The 16,777-nt window shown below is 36.5% G+C and overlaps 1 protein-coding gene across 3 annotated transcripts; it reads right to left on the bottom strand.

Annotated features, from left to right (window-relative positions):
- Nucleotides 1-3,668: 3,668 nt before the first annotated feature.
- On the bottom strand, nt 3,669-16,335 carry LOC100536506 (BEN domain-containing protein 6). Of its 3 annotated transcripts, none has more exons than XM_087241993.2 (9): nt 16,099-16,335; nt 15,930-16,019; nt 15,273-15,332; nt 13,102-13,207; nt 12,553-13,030; nt 7,651-7,837; nt 7,334-7,484; nt 5,391-5,480; nt 3,669-5,152 (listed from the first exon to the last, which is right to left on the bottom strand). In XM_087241993.2, the coding sequence occupies exons 5-8, from the start codon at nt 12,871-12,873 to the stop codon at nt 5,405-5,407; spliced, it is 735 nt and encodes a 244-aa protein (XP_087098119.1). In that variant the 5' UTR covers nt 12,874-13,030; nt 13,102-13,207; nt 15,273-15,332; nt 15,930-16,019; nt 16,099-16,335; the 3' UTR covers nt 3,669-5,152; nt 5,391-5,404. The 3 variants fall into 3 exon arrangements, with proteins under 3 accessions (XP_087098119.1, XP_087098118.1, NP_001429568.1); XM_087241992.2 differs by having other exon boundaries at nt 12,553-12,806; NM_001442639.1 differs by lacking the exons at nt 3,669-5,152; nt 5,391-5,480 and having other exon boundaries at nt 6,668-7,484; nt 12,553-12,806; nt 16,099-16,283.
- Nucleotides 16,336-16,777: the final 442 nt, after the last annotated feature.

Genomic DNA, 16,777 nt, shown 5'->3' with positions numbered 1-16,777 from the left:
AAAAAGTGAAGAAACAGATCAAACAAAGTAATAGTTTAAGCCTATATATCAAAGTGATCCAGACCAAATAAACGATGAAAAAAATGTAATAAAAATACATGGGTCCTAAAAAAAATAAATAAAAAAAAAACAGACCAAACTAAATGTGAAACATATGAGAACATATATACACACACACACACACACACACACACACACACACACACACACACACACACACACACACACACACACACACACCAAAGATATATAGGTGTCGCGGTGGCGCAGTGGGTAGGTTTGCAGTTCATTTAGCTGTGGCGACCCCAGATTAATAAAGGGACTAAGCCAAAAAGAAAATGAATGAACGAATTTGTATATAAACACACACACAAATGATATAGCCAAATGTAAATAAATATATAAAAAATATCTAAATATATTTAAATGTATTCATATATTTATAAATATATAATAAATTGAGATCAGACTACTAATGGTTTTGGTTTACATACACAAAGATCCAAATCAATCAAAGCAAAAAAAAAAATAAATAAAAAATAAAACTTAAACAATCAAAAACAAACGAAGCAGAAACTTTTGCTTATATTACACACAAACAAAACAATTTCTACAGTTTCAAATGTCATGAGCAGGATTTCTGAATTAGACCTTTTCTACTCATATACAGTGCTCAGCATATATAAGTACACCCCTCACAAATCTCTCTTTTAAATTCCTGTTTTTTAATAGGAAGCTTTACAATATTACATTTGTGCACATACATTAGATTAGTCAGTACTGAAGCTAAATCTGGAGCTTGTCTAACAAAATAACTTTTGATAACAGTCCAAAAACTAGTACATCTAAATGTATAAGTTATAGAAAAATATTAAATACAAATTTATAAAAGAAGAAAAAAAATCAAGAGAAGCAAAAACACAATTTTTTTTTTTTTTTACAATATTTTGCTTAAATTTAATTGCATTATCTTTCAAGTTCTACATTTTGGTGACTAAAATATTAATTATATATTGAATATAACTGTTAAATTAAGTTTTGTTTAAATGCACCTAAATACATTACCTATATTCACTGAGAAATGGATAAAAATATTAATTTTCAAAATAGGGTGTACTCTATGTTGAGCACTGTAATATCCGATCATGTGACCTCAGTCTGCATTTCCAATTCTATTTCTTTTGTAAATATAGAAATTTCAGTTATGAGTATAATGCATTTTAAAACAATGTGTTCAAACGATAACATAAGAAAATATATTTTCAAATTGTATTGCATTTCATTGGAAAAATCAATATGCTGCATGTTATTTTTTATTAATAGTGTGTGAAACATTTAACAGTAGATCTTTCAATGCTACACCGAGGTCATGTGATCTCTTCATCTTTGCATGAAAATTATAATATTATAAAATTATATATTCCTGCAATAAGAGGCATTTTTAGTAATTTTTTGTTATAAGGTCTTTTAAAACAATTAAATGAATTATTGCATCTCATTATACTTGAGCACTACATTTAGTGATTTAATAATCTCACAGTATGCTTTGTATAGTATAAAATCTGTTTCATGCATGCATAAAATGTTCAATATATATATAGCTTAAGCATTATGCAGCAGATTCAGTACAAGTCAGCATTATTAGCCCTCTTTGAATTTTTTTTTCTTTTTTAAATATTTCACAAATGATGCTCAGCAAAGCAAGGAAATTTTCATTGTATGTCTGATAATATTTGTTATTCTGGAAAAAGTTTTATTTGTTTTATTTCAGCTAGAATAAAATGAGTTAAGTTAAAAAACATTTTAAGGTCAAAATTATTAGCCCCTTTAAGCTATATATTTTTTTACCGTCTGTAGAACAAACAGTTATCAAAAACTATTATGTTTAGAAATGTGTTTAAAAAATCTCTCTGTTAAACAGAAATTGGGGGGAAAAAACATGGGGCTAATAATTCTGAATTCAACTGTATTTATAGCAAGTGTTACACATATTAATTGGTTTAAATATAAAGAATTTAATGTAAATAATTATAAAAATAAACATAATAATTTATATTTAGAAAGATTTATCATTTAAAAATAATATAAAATTGCATTATGTAATAAATTAAATAATTGCACAAGCCATGTAATAATCTTTGCTAGCTAAGCGACTCAAAAAAAAATCACTGTTTTTTTTTCTGTCCAAAATTCACAAAGGGAATTTTTGCTGACAGAACCATGCTTCAACGGTTCTTTCGGCCTTGGGAAATTATGACAGACAGCTCCTGCTTTGAGGTAGTCCCGAAAGAAAAGCTGCTTCCCGTTTCTGTCTGTTTCAGTGTGCCTCAAGTCACTTCTCGCCCTGAGCAGCTCCAAAAACTGTGATTACCACTAAAACCTATTTTAGGCTTTGTTTTTACTGTCACATGACACAAAACACAGCAGTGCATGTGTAGCATGTTGACCTCATGTGAACATATTCACAGACAGATTTGCTGACAGCATGTCAGACAAACGTAGATGCTGCTTCATATTCTTACAGCCACGAAAAAAAAAAAAAAAACTGCGCTTTCAGATGCCAAAAAAAAAACACGCAGCGAGAGAGAGATAAAGAGTGAACAGGTTTGGATGGAGTGGTTACACACACCGACTGTTACATCCACATATATAATCGAGTGAGATCAGACAGGCTTCATCTAAATCTCCACCTCTTTTATTCATTCTGTCCGTCTCTATTTTCTCATTTTCCATGTTCCTTTCTCTCTCTCTTTCTCTCTCTCAGTAGCTTGGTTTCTTGCTCTATTTTCTCTCTGATTCTGATTGGCCAAACAGGTGCTTTTCTAGCCTCTGATTGGACAGGCACTCTCTCTCTCCCTCTCGCTCTTTCATTTTCTCTCTTTTTCCCCCATAATGCCCATGGTTGGTGAGCAGGAGCTAAGGGTCCGTCCAATCATTGTCTGAGCCATCAATCAAAGCTGACGGGCCCAAGCGACATGAAAAGAAACCTCAGTGGCAGCCATTAACCGAACACCCCCCACCACCCCTCTCTCTCTCTCTCAACCCCCCGTGCTTTGTTTTCCTTTCAGCAGACAAAAACGGACTGACAAGATGGAGGGTTGGACATTAATCAAACCACCCCATGGAACCACCTCTTCCTCCTGATAATAAATAAATTCCACTCTTCTCATTGGACAGATGCTCGCATTTTCGCCGTCCTCCTCCTCTTCGCTCGCTCTCTGGGTTTTAAGGATCCTCATCTGCTCTCAGTCAGAGTAATTCCCCACAGATCAGAGAGGGGCAGGTGTTTGCTTCACCCTCCTGCCTCTCCAGGGGCCGTGTTGGCCTGACAGCTGACCGTCCCGGGCCTGTCTCCTTTGGTTCGCGGCTGCCGTATGCGTGTTCTGTTTGGTTTGGACCAATGGTTCACCCCCCTGCGCTTTAATTGAACATGCACTGCTCAGCGGGAGGAAGGAACGGCCGCAGGAAAAAAAACAACATTCTTCCTACACGCATGACTATGAATGTCAACCATGCTCAGATCACTGCGTCCTTTTTCGCTGGTGGAAAAATCATACGCAGCCCGTGAGAGTGCACATACAAACAGCCTTTGTTGATCTGGAAACATGACAGCTGGTCTTTTCCGGTGACAGACAGAACAACAAGATTCCCAAGATGAGGCAAAGGCGTCTAATTAAAACAGTGCCGAGGTTTATTGAATAATGCACCCGATTTCAAAATAACACAAGGCAATTCAGCTGTTCGGGTTTGCATTGCACAAATGCGAGATGTGAACAAAATGACGTACATCGAGGGGGTGTAAAATAAAAACAAAACAGCTGTTAGGACTTATATTGCAGATATAAAAGATGAAAACAAAGGGATACTTTTGTTTGATGTTGTAATAGCCAAATGCTAAAAACCTATAAAAAAAAGAATAAATAAGTAAAAACACAGATGTTTGGACAACAACATATACACAACAACTGCAAAATCAAAGCAAAACAGCTGCTAGGGCTTATATTTGAGGTCAAAACGCAGCATGACTGTTTGATCTGGCATAACTCAAATGCAAAATCACAATAAAACCAGCAGTTTGGGTATTTAAAAAAACCCCTAACAAAACCAAAAACCTGGAGTACTGCAATGAAATCAAAACAAAAATGGATATTTATGACAAAGTAAAGAAAGAACTAATTAGCAGACCTTTAAATAATTAATTGTAAGCAAAACAATAGTGGTGTGTGGACTATATTATACTAAACAAATCTCTAAAAAAGTAGAATATATACTAGGGCCAGGATTAAAATGATCAAAATAGACTTTTTCTGCTTATCCAAGATGCTTGTGACTCCTTGAACAGAAGTGCAAATTCATTTAAAAGCACAGAAGCACAAATGATAGATCAGGAATGCACTGGGGAGGTGCGTTCCTCCGAATAATTTCTTCCTCTGCTTGACAGGTAAAAGAAGACAAATGAAAAGTTAAGATGGCACGTGGAGGCGTGTTAGTGAGCCGCAACGGGTACCATGGCACCCTGCCTTGCAGGGCATTGTGGGATATGTCCTCCACCAAAGTGGCTGCCCAGATGACATATTACAGCTCTGCAGGAAACGCATGGGCCTACAGAAGGAGGCGTTTCTCCTGCGTTCTGCAAACGTTTAATTTTGGTTGTCTTCCCTGCTGTTTTTACCCAGGTTCAGCGAGAGTCCCGCCGAGGGCCGAAGCGTGTTTGCATTGGCCCCTTCAGAGAAGGATGCAAGCCCGCATGACTGTTCAACGCTCCAACCTCCAACTTTGAAGTTTTCTTTGACTGCGCAGTGAAAATATTGGCGCACACAACTCATATTCGTAAATCAGCCGGAGCCTTCAAGAGATCAAATGGCGGCGCTGAAATATTCGCTTCCTCGCAACGTTTACATCCTCGCATTAGATAAAAGAAAACATTGAAGGAGAGGCCTCTATCCGGGTGGCGAATTCAAAGCGATTTACGCACACGCCAGCGATAACGCAATGACACAATGAGGATGTCTGAACCTGAAGAAACAAAAGAAGCCCATTGATTTGCTGTTAGCAGATCGGGCTAGTGGAAATACAGCCGGGGTCTGTAAGATGGCTGGATCGGTGGAGATATCATCCCCAGTGCGACGCCGCTGTTTTCCTGAACCCCAATCTGTTGTATCATTGACACATAAATGGATTAGGGTCATGTATCACTGATAATGGTCTAGCCCAATGCTGGAGCGTCTGCGGTTTGGGTTGTGTGTGCGCGATAAGGCCTATTGATTATGTACCATATGCAGTTCCCACGCCGTCCTTTGTGCCATGTGTTCGCTGATGTGTTTTTCTCCCTAGAAAGGGGTACGTGTGTGTGGTGATACAGCTGGTGAGTGCGGGGTTAATTTACTCACACAGTCGTCGGCCTTCAGGAGCCTGCATGCTTCTGTCTGGAAAGGTGAAACGCTGTACGCTTGCATGCAGTGGAATCAATAGAACAGAATCTGCAATCAAGACACACAAAAAAAGTAGACGCAACGCATTCAAGACAGACAAGTCGTTTCTTTTAATGGATGTAATCACAGTGGTTTCGAACTGTACTACAGCGTTTTCTGACTGATAAGGCCACAGTAAGGAGTCCAATAGAAGAGGCACGTGTGTGTCACATCACACACACACAGAAAATATATTCACGTTACACGGCGGGCACACTTTCAACATGTGATCAACTAAAATACCACAAGTCTGAACTACATCAATCACGATGTAACCCCCCTACCAAGTGACATCCATGTAATTTTACAGGAGAGCGATGCTTAACCATCTGCCGCTGGGTTCGCAGCTTTAGTCTACTTCACTCCAAGTTTTAGCGCACGACAAACAGTGTGTGATAACGTCTGGCAGTGATACGCCGAAGCTACTGTTTTTCATCTACTTCGAACTGTGACTCCAGGTTTCGCTTCGCAATTTCATATCAATAAAAAAGTCAGTTTTGTGTAATCCAAATGATTAACATCATACATACATACATATATGACGTTTGTCATGTACTCTATAGCGTTGACAAAACCATTCAGATACGATCTTAAAGGGATAGTTCACTTAAAAAAAATAGGAGTGCACAATTTTTGGGAGAAATATATTAGCGATTGTGCTGATGAAAAGTGTGATTGGGATTTAAAATATGATATAAAAATAAATAAAGCTCCAGGTTTGTTGCGCTTGATTGTAAGGCTGTATGATTGTACTGTGTGTCATATATAAACAATAATATATATATATATATATATATATATATATATATATATATATATATATATATATATATATATATATATATATATATATAAATCAAATTCATTTATTTTATTTTCGTCTTAGTCCCTTTATTCATCAGGGGTCGCCACAGCGAAATGAACCACCATCTTTTCCAACATGTTTTATGCATAGGATACCTTTCCAGCTGCAACCCATCTCTGGGAAACACTTACTGTATACACTCTCATTCACACACATACTCTACGGACAATTTAGCTTACCCAATTCACTTATTGCACGTCTTTGGACTTTTGAGGAAAACCGGAGCACCCAGAAGAAACCCACCCAAACATGGGTAGAACATGCAAAACTCCAAAAAAAAATGCCAACTGATCCAGCCGAGGCTTGAACCAGTGAGCTTCTTGCTGTGAGGCGACAGAGCTACCCACTGTGCCATCACGTCACCCTATATGTGAAATAATTTGAATTAATCATAGGTTTATTATTACTACTAATTAATAAAAACCTTAAAATAAGAAAATAGTTTCTATTGTAGTATTTAATTGTACAAAATATAAGATTGCAAATGTAAAATTATGAATTTGTGATGAATGAATGAATTAATTAAAAGACATTTAAATACCATATTAATTCAATGCTAAAAGATCTTGAGGCTTCCTTTTTAAGCACTTATTGTTTTGTCAAAATATTTGGTGATATGCACATAAAATAAGTAACATCATAGCTTATAATTTTCTGCGAGCCATGTTGCTGTAAGACACTGACAAACACTGGATTTACACTTCTCACATGTAAATAACCACAGTAAAGCTCGTTACTCTATTTTGTCTGTACTGCTCTTTGCATTTTCTGGGTTATTTCGGTTAACTGTGCACTCTTATTTAAAGTAATAGTTCTGTCATGATTTACTCACCTTCATATCATTTCAAACCTACACACAAGCAAGTCTAAAAACTGAGAAAATGATGACAGAACAAATGTGACAAAACTATCCCTTTAAAGTTGCTAATAGAATTTTGTGATGCTAAATTGTGAATTCTTCAAGTTCATTGAAGATGCCAACTTTCAATGCTCATACATTGCTCCCGCCTCCTCCGGAGATCCCACCAATAATTCATCAGCTGGGTGTGGCCTTTTCCGAAGCCTCTTGGCCTCATTCTGAAGCTTCTGTCGAATGTAGCCCTTTATTTCCGAATCTGTCTTTCCGGGAAAGAACTGCTGCACTGTCCCTGTGGAGAACATTTCACTGGTAATCAAAACAGCAAACTTGAGATCACAATTAATCAAAACTTCCTGTCCTGATTGCAGTTAATGAAATGGAACTGGACGTATTCTCATACTAACTAAAGTACGCCCATCGTTCAGTATTTGTTACAAAGCAACCCTTATACGTACTTAAAATGGCCTGGATCTCATGGGCAGGAAGAGCTGGCTTCGGCATCCCTCGTTTGCTGTTAACGATGCCTGAGATTGAGTGAGAAGCCAGACAGTCTCTGTCATAAAGGCTGCGCAGCAGGTCATTGGTTAGTTTTTGAGCGGTGGTCCCTGTGTTGCAGCGCTCTAGGAGATCAGCAGTGATAACCTGGAGAAACACACATTAAAGCTTTGGTTAACTGATATGCATTTTTCAAGATCAAGTACACAGATAACTGATGTTTTAAACTGATATAGAGTTAAAGTCAGACTTATTAGCCCTCCTGAATTAGAAGATTTTTTTCAACACATTTATAATCATAATAGTTTTAATAACTCATTTCTAATAACTGCTTTATTTTATCTTTGCCATGATGGCAGTACATAATATTTGACTAGATATTTTTCAAGATACTAGTATTCTGCTTAAAGTGACATTTGAAGGCTTAACTAGGTTAATTTGGTTAACTAGGCAGGTTAGGGTAATTAAGGCAAATCACTGTATAACGATGGTTTGTTCTGCAGTAATAAAAAAAATGCTTAAGATGGTTATTAATATTGACCTTAAAATTATTATTTTTTTATTAAAACTACTTTTAATCTGGCCGAAATAAAACAAATAAGACTTTCTCTAGACTAAAATATTATGGAAAACACTGTGAGAAATTAATTGCTCTGTTAAACATTATTTGGCAAATATTTGAAAAAGAAAAAAGAAAATCCCAGGAGGGCTGATAATTTTGATTTCAACTGTACATGACTGTTTTAGCAATGAAATAGGTTACAATGAAGATGCTTTTCAAGGCTTCTTTTTAATTTTCTTTATAGTCAAGTATAATTTTCATGCAATGCTGGGTTTGTGTTGTTCAGGGTCAATGCTGACACAGATTATTGTCGATTATTGGTTATGTAGACCAGTGGTTCCCAAAGTGGGGGTCGGGATCCTCTGGGAGGTCACAAGACAATGATAGGGGGTCGCTTGGTGATTTCCAAAAGTCAAATAAATTTTTTTAAACTATTAGAACTACCTTATTTTATTCACAACCTACAGAAGATAAAAATAGTAAATAGTTACATAAAAAGCAACAACAGGCAAATAAAAAGCCATCAGCCATTTAATTTGTTTATGGGATTGGTGTGTTTACATTAGATTAACAACACAGCAATAGCGTCAGCTGCAGCAGATTGATTTTATAGCACCAGGTTAAACTTTCTGACACCTTTATGACAATTAAATATCTTAAAAATGAATACAGGCCACAACTGAACATTGAGGATGATCTCTGGGTGGCGGTCTCCAAAACTGACTTGTGCTGAAAACATTGTGCCCATCAATCTCAATAAATGAGGTTAATAATAAGTAAAAAAAAATAATAAATGACTATATAAATTATAGCCTATAGTTGTTGCAATTTTTTGTTTTTTCAATATGTTGGTGTTTATGTAGGCCTATTGTTGTGTGAGCAACATTTGTATATTTATAACCACCTCCGAGGAATGTGGGGGTCGCGTGTCACTGGCATTGTTATTTTGGGGGTCTTTCTTTCTTTATGCCTTTGTACATATCTTTACTTCTGAAACTGTAAATATTAATATTAAAATAATAGAGTTATTAAATTGTCCATTGCAATGTGATCGGCTGTTATTCTCATAGGGCTGTGTGATATTAAATAAAATTGACAATGCTATGTCTGTTTTTGTTATAACAATATATTATTGTTCAGGCCTTCTTGGGTATTTCATTATAATAAAGTATATTTGTAAAGCAATGCTAACTGTCTAAATATTAACTTCGATATAAAAGGCCCTATAAATATAAAAAGTAATAATTATGACCTATTGCTTATTGGAAGACACATCAACTCATCAAACAACTTACACTATGAAGTGAGTTTAGAGTAGTTTGTTATTAAATGTTGTCTTTTGTTGGACAGAAAGTTCATAAATGCTTCTCATATGTTTCGATGCATGTTGTTTTTCAAATGAACATTATTCATTTTTCTTTCTTTTCAGCTTAGTCCCTTTATTAATTCGGGGTCGCCAGAGCGGAATAAACCGCCAACTTATCCAGCACATTTTTACGCAGCGGGTGCCCTTCCAGCCACAACCCATCTCTGGGAAACATTCACACACACGCATTTACACTCATACACTACGGACAATTTAGCTTACCCGATTCACCTGTACCGCATGTCTTTGGACTGTGGGAGAAACTGGAGCACCTGGAGGAAACCCACGCAAATGCAGGTAGAACATGCAAACTTCACACAGAAATGCCAACTGACCCAGCCGAGGCTCAAACCAGCGACCTTCTTGCTGTGAGGTGACAGCACTACCTACTGCGCCACTGTGTCACCAAATGAACATTATAAGTGACTAAAATTCAGTGCCTCGAGATGCAGCACCATTTACTACTGAGTGACAACATAATAAAATTATTCATAACCAAATGACCATTACTGATAACCAAAAAATGCTTAAAATTATCAACGATAATCGGCTAAGCTGATAACCATCTAACCCTTATTCTAGATCAAAAATGCCCAAATTAGTGCCCGCAGGCCAAAATTGGCCCATTGTAACCTTTGATTTGGCCCACCATCCAATCTGAGGAGAGTGAGTATGATGGAGAGGGTTGAGGAATCTCTGCATTGTCTTTAACACAGAGATTGTCATTTCTAATTTGACGTAACTTTTCTGTTTGTTTTATTGCTGGACTACAAAAAAGCAAACTCAATATTAAATGTTTCAATTAAATGTTGTAAATGAATCTGATTTTATAAAATGTAAAAATGTCACTTGACAGACAGAGGAATATGCAGAAGACATCGGCAAGAAAATCACGGCAAAAACTTGTGTAATTCTGTTATAAATGAGATTATTTTTGTTTTTACTGTAATAAGTTCATTATAAAATGTAAAAAAATACTGTATTAGTAGATATAAGACAATGTTTTCTAGTCATTGTTAAACACTTTTAAATAAATTGAGAAATTACCATGGCAACTATATTTACCTTTGGCCCACTAGCCTCAATCAAGTTTGGTTTTTGGCCCTCCATAAGAAAAAGTTTGGGCACTCCTGTTTTAAATGAACTAAAAGTCACCAAACATTTAGTGAGAGCTTCAAATAATTTTTAAATAATCAACAATATTTCCAAATGTTAGGTCTTTGTAGTGGGCAAGAAGAACCATGCCAATAACCTAAAACATAAGTAACTTGAGGTTTTCCTTAAAATGCAAATATTTCTACTTTGCAAAACATCAAGTTAATAGAATGCAGCAACCATGAATAAACTAAGCATTTAAAAAAAACTGTTCAAGCAAAACAATCAAATAATAGCTGTTGAACGTCAAATTTTAGTTTCAAATGGATCACAAGTGAACTTCTCTAGATAAATTTTACTGTAATATTGGAATTAATCTAGATTAAAATGGCTCATTTGATTTCAGAATATATGTGCTACCCAAAAAATTATTAAATATACATCTTTGAGATTGGGTTTCTCAAGCAGGAGGTGCATTAGACCAGGGGCTCTTCAAAAACGCTTTAGAAACTGTTCTACTATAATAATTGGTGATAAAAATAAATTATGTTCAACTAGATGAACTTGTGTTTACTAACCATCTATTCAGTTAAACATTAATGTTTTTTCTTTCCATTTGGAGTGTGTTATTAAATTCCCTAAACACTCTCACCAGTACTTACTCTTTATTTGCGTCTAATACCCCAGTTTGTCACGGAGGCATGAATGAAATGGTTATGAGTAAGTAAAACTGCCTAACTGCAGTTGAAGTCACCGAATGTTACAGGAAACTATTACATGACTTTACAAGCACTTTACTTAAACACCTTAATTATATTATTGTCTATTAAGGCAAATACCTATATTACCGATGTGTCTTCGAAGTAAGTGAAAGACCCAGAAGGGCATCCAGCTAATTTGATTCAGAAGGGCACTTTTTTGTCAGACGGCTCACTGGTCAGGTATACATTCACGCTAAAATATCAAAGTAAAAGTCACCATAGCTTGCGTAGAACAGACCCAGCTCTCAACTCAACTTTGAGAATAGATTAACGGTGATTTTTTTTACTGGCGGATAAGAGATAACGCAAGTTAACGCCGATAACGGCCCACCACTACTTCAAATCCTAAAATGTATCCAATGCATGTAATATTTTTATTACATACATTAATAATATAATATTAATTTAATTATAATTCACATTTACATTTAAAAAAAACAACTTTTTTTTGAATGATAAAATCACTTTATATTGCAACCTTTGTTTTACACTCTTTCTAGAAACAAAACTTTATATTGTTTTGTATATTGTTTGGAGCTACAAATTGGGCATGATGTATGATTATTCAAAACAGATTAAATGTTGATTTTAAAAAGTCATTAACTGCAGCCCTACAATAAAACAGTAGTAAAAAAAACAATTGTTTTGGTATTAGACTAAAAACAGTCTGTGAAGAAACAAATATTACATTTAAACTTATTTCTGTTTTACACATTATTTAAATAGAATTTTTAAAAACAAATAAAAAAACAAAGTTTGCACTCCATAACTCCAAAACTAAAATTAAATCATCAATAGAAAAAGTTTTTTTTTAACTAAACAAAGACATTCTGGGTCATGTTGATTATTTAAAAACTTTTAGATAATTTTTTGTCTGTTAGATGTGCACACACTTAGTCAAATTTTTTATTCTTATTTTAAAATATTTTTTGTTTCCAATGTAAACATTTGATATTTCCCATAATTTGAAAGAACATTAGAGTTGGGAATTCTAAAACTGCATATTTTACCAAAAAATATATCATGAACAAGTTCTGAAGCAGACTTGATTTTGGTATCCACGAAGCTTAACTCTTACTTTTTGTTCCAGAGGCGCTCCATTCCTCTGCGGCATTGTTTGTGTGACCTCATACTGACCACACCCCTGCTGCTCTGAACTTGCACATTCAGCTGTTGTTCCACTGAGCTCTGCTGGAGGAGAGATGTGACTGGGTGGCCTGCTTCTCTCCTGCTCCCTAGGAATGCTGGGAGTTGCAGCTTTGTGGCAGCAGCACAGCCATCTATCACTCCTCTCGATCAACTCTTCAAGTGTCTGAGCCAACTTCCCACAAGCTGCACAAAAAAAACATATGAATGCATTCTGAAATTGTCTCACCAGTGTTAAACTGTTGTGTAACATGGCACAGCACAGTAACACTAAATCTTCCTTTGACGTGAAGTTTCCCCGTGAACTTGCTGATCTTTTCCTCAAAATGTAATGATCTCGAAATGTGAAATCATCTGTGAATGAGTCAGTTGAAGGAAAGCTTTCGGGATTCTCTGGCAATAGAAACACGCTGCAAAAAAAAAAAAAAAAAAAACAGAAAGTGGCACTTTTCCTCCTCATTTCAAAAGTCTGCTACTTTACCTGTGAGGCTCCTGATCTGCTCTCGGAGGCCGTCCATCTCTCTCTGCATACTCAACACCATGGCAATTAGCTCCGCCCTTGAACGTGATTGGAGGCTTCCGAGTACCTGAAGGGAGATTATTTGCATCACATTATTAACTGAGTGAGGCAACATGGTGGGTCAGTGAGTAGCACTGTCAATTATTGCCATTTCATATGCTGAATTAGTTGGCAGTTCATTCTGCTGTGGTGACCCCAGATAAATAAAGGGACATGGCATAAGCACTGAGGGAGTGGCATAAGCACTGAGATGCTTATGTGGGGTTCAAATACTATTAGTAATTTAATAAATGTTCATGAAAAACAAGTATTTGGAGCAGAAATAGTGTAACTGCAATTCACTTTTTGGATCTAAATGCACTAAAACAGGGTTGTCTAAACTCAGTCCTGGAGGGTCGCTGTCCGGCAGAGTTTAGCTCCAACATCCTCCAACACACCTGCCAGGAAGTTTCTAGTATATCTAGTAAGAGCTTGATTAGCTGGTTCAGATGTGTTTGATCAGAGTTGGAGCTAAACTATCAACGACACCGGCCCTCCAGGACCAAGTTTGGACATCCCTGCTCTAAACACATTTAGTCAAAGACGTTTTTAAAGGGATAATTAACACATTTTTGGCCTTTCAAAATGTAGGTGTTTTTTTTTTCCATTTAACTCATTGAAGAAGATTTTAAGAAGAAACCGGTCCTTGGTGATTCATTACTCAAATGTTTGTTCATAATGGAAAGGGAGGATGCCTATCAAATGCTACATCTGTTTTTCCTAGATGTGGGAGTGTATATTAAAAACCTATGAGCAATCTCATTTGTAATTATTGGCCTTTCATATATTTTCCCAAACTTTAAAATGTGACATTTTCAGTCAGCAAGCTCAAAGTCCAGGCTGTCATGAAACTGCAGATTAAAAGTAATAACACTGTAAATACTGTTTCATAATCTGTAACGCCCTATTCACACGGGGCTTCAGCGTCAACGCTTTACAGAGGGCGTGTCTGAAGTTGGAGCTGAAACGATCGTCATAGAAGCGTCAGCCAATGAAATTCAGTCAGCAATAGGCCACTGTCTGAGCTGGTGTATTTGCATACAGCGATCTGATTGGCTGACGCTTCCGTCGGCGCTTGAAAAGTTGAGCTGGTCCCAACTTCTGCAGCGAGGAACGCTTCTGAAGCGCCGCCGACGGATCCACAATGCAGTTCGGCAACGCCTGACGTCACCCATTCAAAGTTAATGGGAAGCGTTGACGCTGACGCCCCGTGTGAATAGGGCGTTAGTAACTGTAAAGAATCATTTCACTTACACTTTCAAGACCTAAATTTATTACCAAAGACTAAAATATTGTTATTATATTGTATTGTGTGGGCCAATACAGTGGCTCAGTGGTTAGCACTGTCGCCCCACAGCAAGAAGGTCACCGCTTCGAGTCTTGGCTGGTGGCATTTCTGTGTGGAGTTAGCATGTTCTCCCCAAGTTTGTGTGGGTTTCCTCTGGATGCTCTGGTTTCCCCCACAGTTTAAAGAATAGGTGAATTGAACGAACAAACTAAATTGGCCGTAGTGTATGTGTGTGAATGAGTTTGAATGGATGTTTGAGTGCTGGGTTGCAGCTGGAAGGGCATCCGCTGTGTAAAACATTTGCTGGATAGGTTGGCGATTCATTTTGCTGTGGCAACCCCTAATTAATAAAGGGACTAAGCCGAAGGAAAATGAATTAATGACTTTTCACATCTTTTCCCAAACTTTAATATGCGTTATTATGAGTCAGCAAGCTCGCAATTCAGACTGTCATGAGACATAATCTGTACATAATCTGTAAATAACTGTAAACATTCATTTCACTTCATAACACTTAAATTTATTCCTAAAGACTAAAATAGTATTGTATTGTATGAATCACAAAAGACCAGTTTCAGCTAATAATCTGGTTCCACTGAAGAAAACAAGTCACTATATCTTGGATTTGCTGAGGATCCATCAGGTTTTCATTTTTGGATGAAATATATGGAGTTAAGTAAGACATGAAGGCAATTGGCTGTCAAAAGCATTTCACTGCAGATGTTTACAGATATCCTAATTTAACTAGCAGTGAATTAAATGCTATATTCTTTCAAAAGCAGTGTTATGTGGTGATACACATTACCTCCATAGTAAAGTCTGTATCCCTAGCTGCATCTCCAAGGGCTTTATCCACCTCAAAAGCCTGTTTAAATGCAAATTAAAACCATATGAATTAAACATGAATACAATGGACTGTTTCACTTAAAATACCACAGTTTTGGCTATTTTTTTTTCAAGAAACTGATAGGCATCAATCAGCATTCCTCACGCTGACAAATCCAAATGTCTCAAGCTTCTTGTTAAAAATTCAAGCACCTCTAAACATTTCCCAAATAACAGGATTTGTTGAGAAACTGGTGAAAGCCTATTAAGTACAATGGGGTTTCCTTTAAACTCTTAGAAAGCTTTTTCCTTTTTGAAATGTTACCTAATGGACCTCCAGAGGGTTTTGCCAGGGCGAGGAACCCCAAACGATGCCTCTAGTGTCTTCATTTGATGATCCTATTAACCTTCATTAAACTACAGATATAAACAAATCTGAAACGATTTAAAGCACATATATCACATTAAATATTCAGTGCATCGTTTGTATCTCACGTAACGTATTACACAACATTATTACAATCTCAAAGCTAATAAATGAGAAGAATTGATGTTGCCAGCCAATCTAATTTATTCAGCTATCAGTTAAAAACAGAACTGCTGTCATATTGACTGAGCAATAAAAACACGAACAGACCTTTGTTTTGAACTTGATGTAGTCAACATTGCAAGGTGAGATGTCCTCTCCATTTAGTCCTCTCCATTTTCTCCTCTTCGCCGGTTCTTGCTGAAAGATCAGTCACATAATTAAATCAAGGCTCTGCAAAACAATGACACTACGCGACAAAAGCTTGATGTTTACATACACTGAAGACGTGGTTCGCCCTAGCGCCCGTTTCCTCGGCTGTCTCTTCGTATCTCTCGTATCCATTGTACAGTATGCGCTTCGCTATTGTTTTTCTCCTCATCTTTCGCCCATTAGCCGTTTTCCTCGCCGAAATAGCGTCCGGTTCTTTATCATGCCGGTCATGGCCACGCGCAGATCCGTGACAGCCTGATGACTTTCACGCTCGTGGCATTTCGATTAAAGTTAAAGACACTCTGGCGTGTCAACATCACGAGTGCGTCTCCAAACACTTCAAAACGAGTAAAATGTGCCAAAGGGGGACCCTAAAAGTTTTAATAGTGCTTAATGTCTTAAATCTTTGAAGAAAAAAGGTTGATTAAACAGCACATAAAGTGTCATGTTGAGATGATTACTACAGCTGCTATCATAAAGTCCTTTAGTACAGCTCCCAACTCTTATCTGTTTTTATTTAGGCTATTGCGTAAAATGGCAAGATTAATAGCATCAATAAAGTCTAAAAGTTTTAAATATCTCTTACTGTTAGTTTGCTTGTTTATTTTAGAAATTTTGATTTACTGAAACCCTTCACAAAAGATGTGGCTATTTTTCAGTCATTAGAGTTATTAAACACATTGTTATTATCTATTAAATATGATTGATTAACTATTATCTGACATTTAAAACAAATGTCTGTAGTT

Source organism: Danio rerio, chromosome 3 (assembly GCF_052040795.2).
Source record: "Danio rerio strain M-AB ecotype USA chromosome 3, GRCz13ab, whole genome shotgun sequence".
Classification (NCBI taxonomy): Eukaryota; Metazoa; Chordata; class Actinopteri; order Cypriniformes; family Danionidae; genus Danio; species Danio rerio.
Note: the sequence above shows the minus strand (reverse complement) of the source record. Positions and strands in the feature narration are given on the sequence as shown.

Bases quoted from the DNA above. Each gene is read 5' to 3' on its own strand.
- LOC100536506 (XM_087241992.2), bottom strand. From the start codon at position 16,200: ATGAGGAGAAAAACAATAGCGAAGCGCATACTGTACAATGGATACGAG. The intron at 15,333-15,929 runs GTCTGTTCGTGT...GCATTTAAACAG, and splicing joins ACATCAAGTTCAAAACAAAG to GCTTTTGAGGTGGATAAAGC. The intron at 13,208-15,272 runs GTAATGTGTATC...ATCTCCCTTCAG, and splicing joins ATACAGACTTTACTATGGAG to GTACTCGGAAGCCTCCAATC.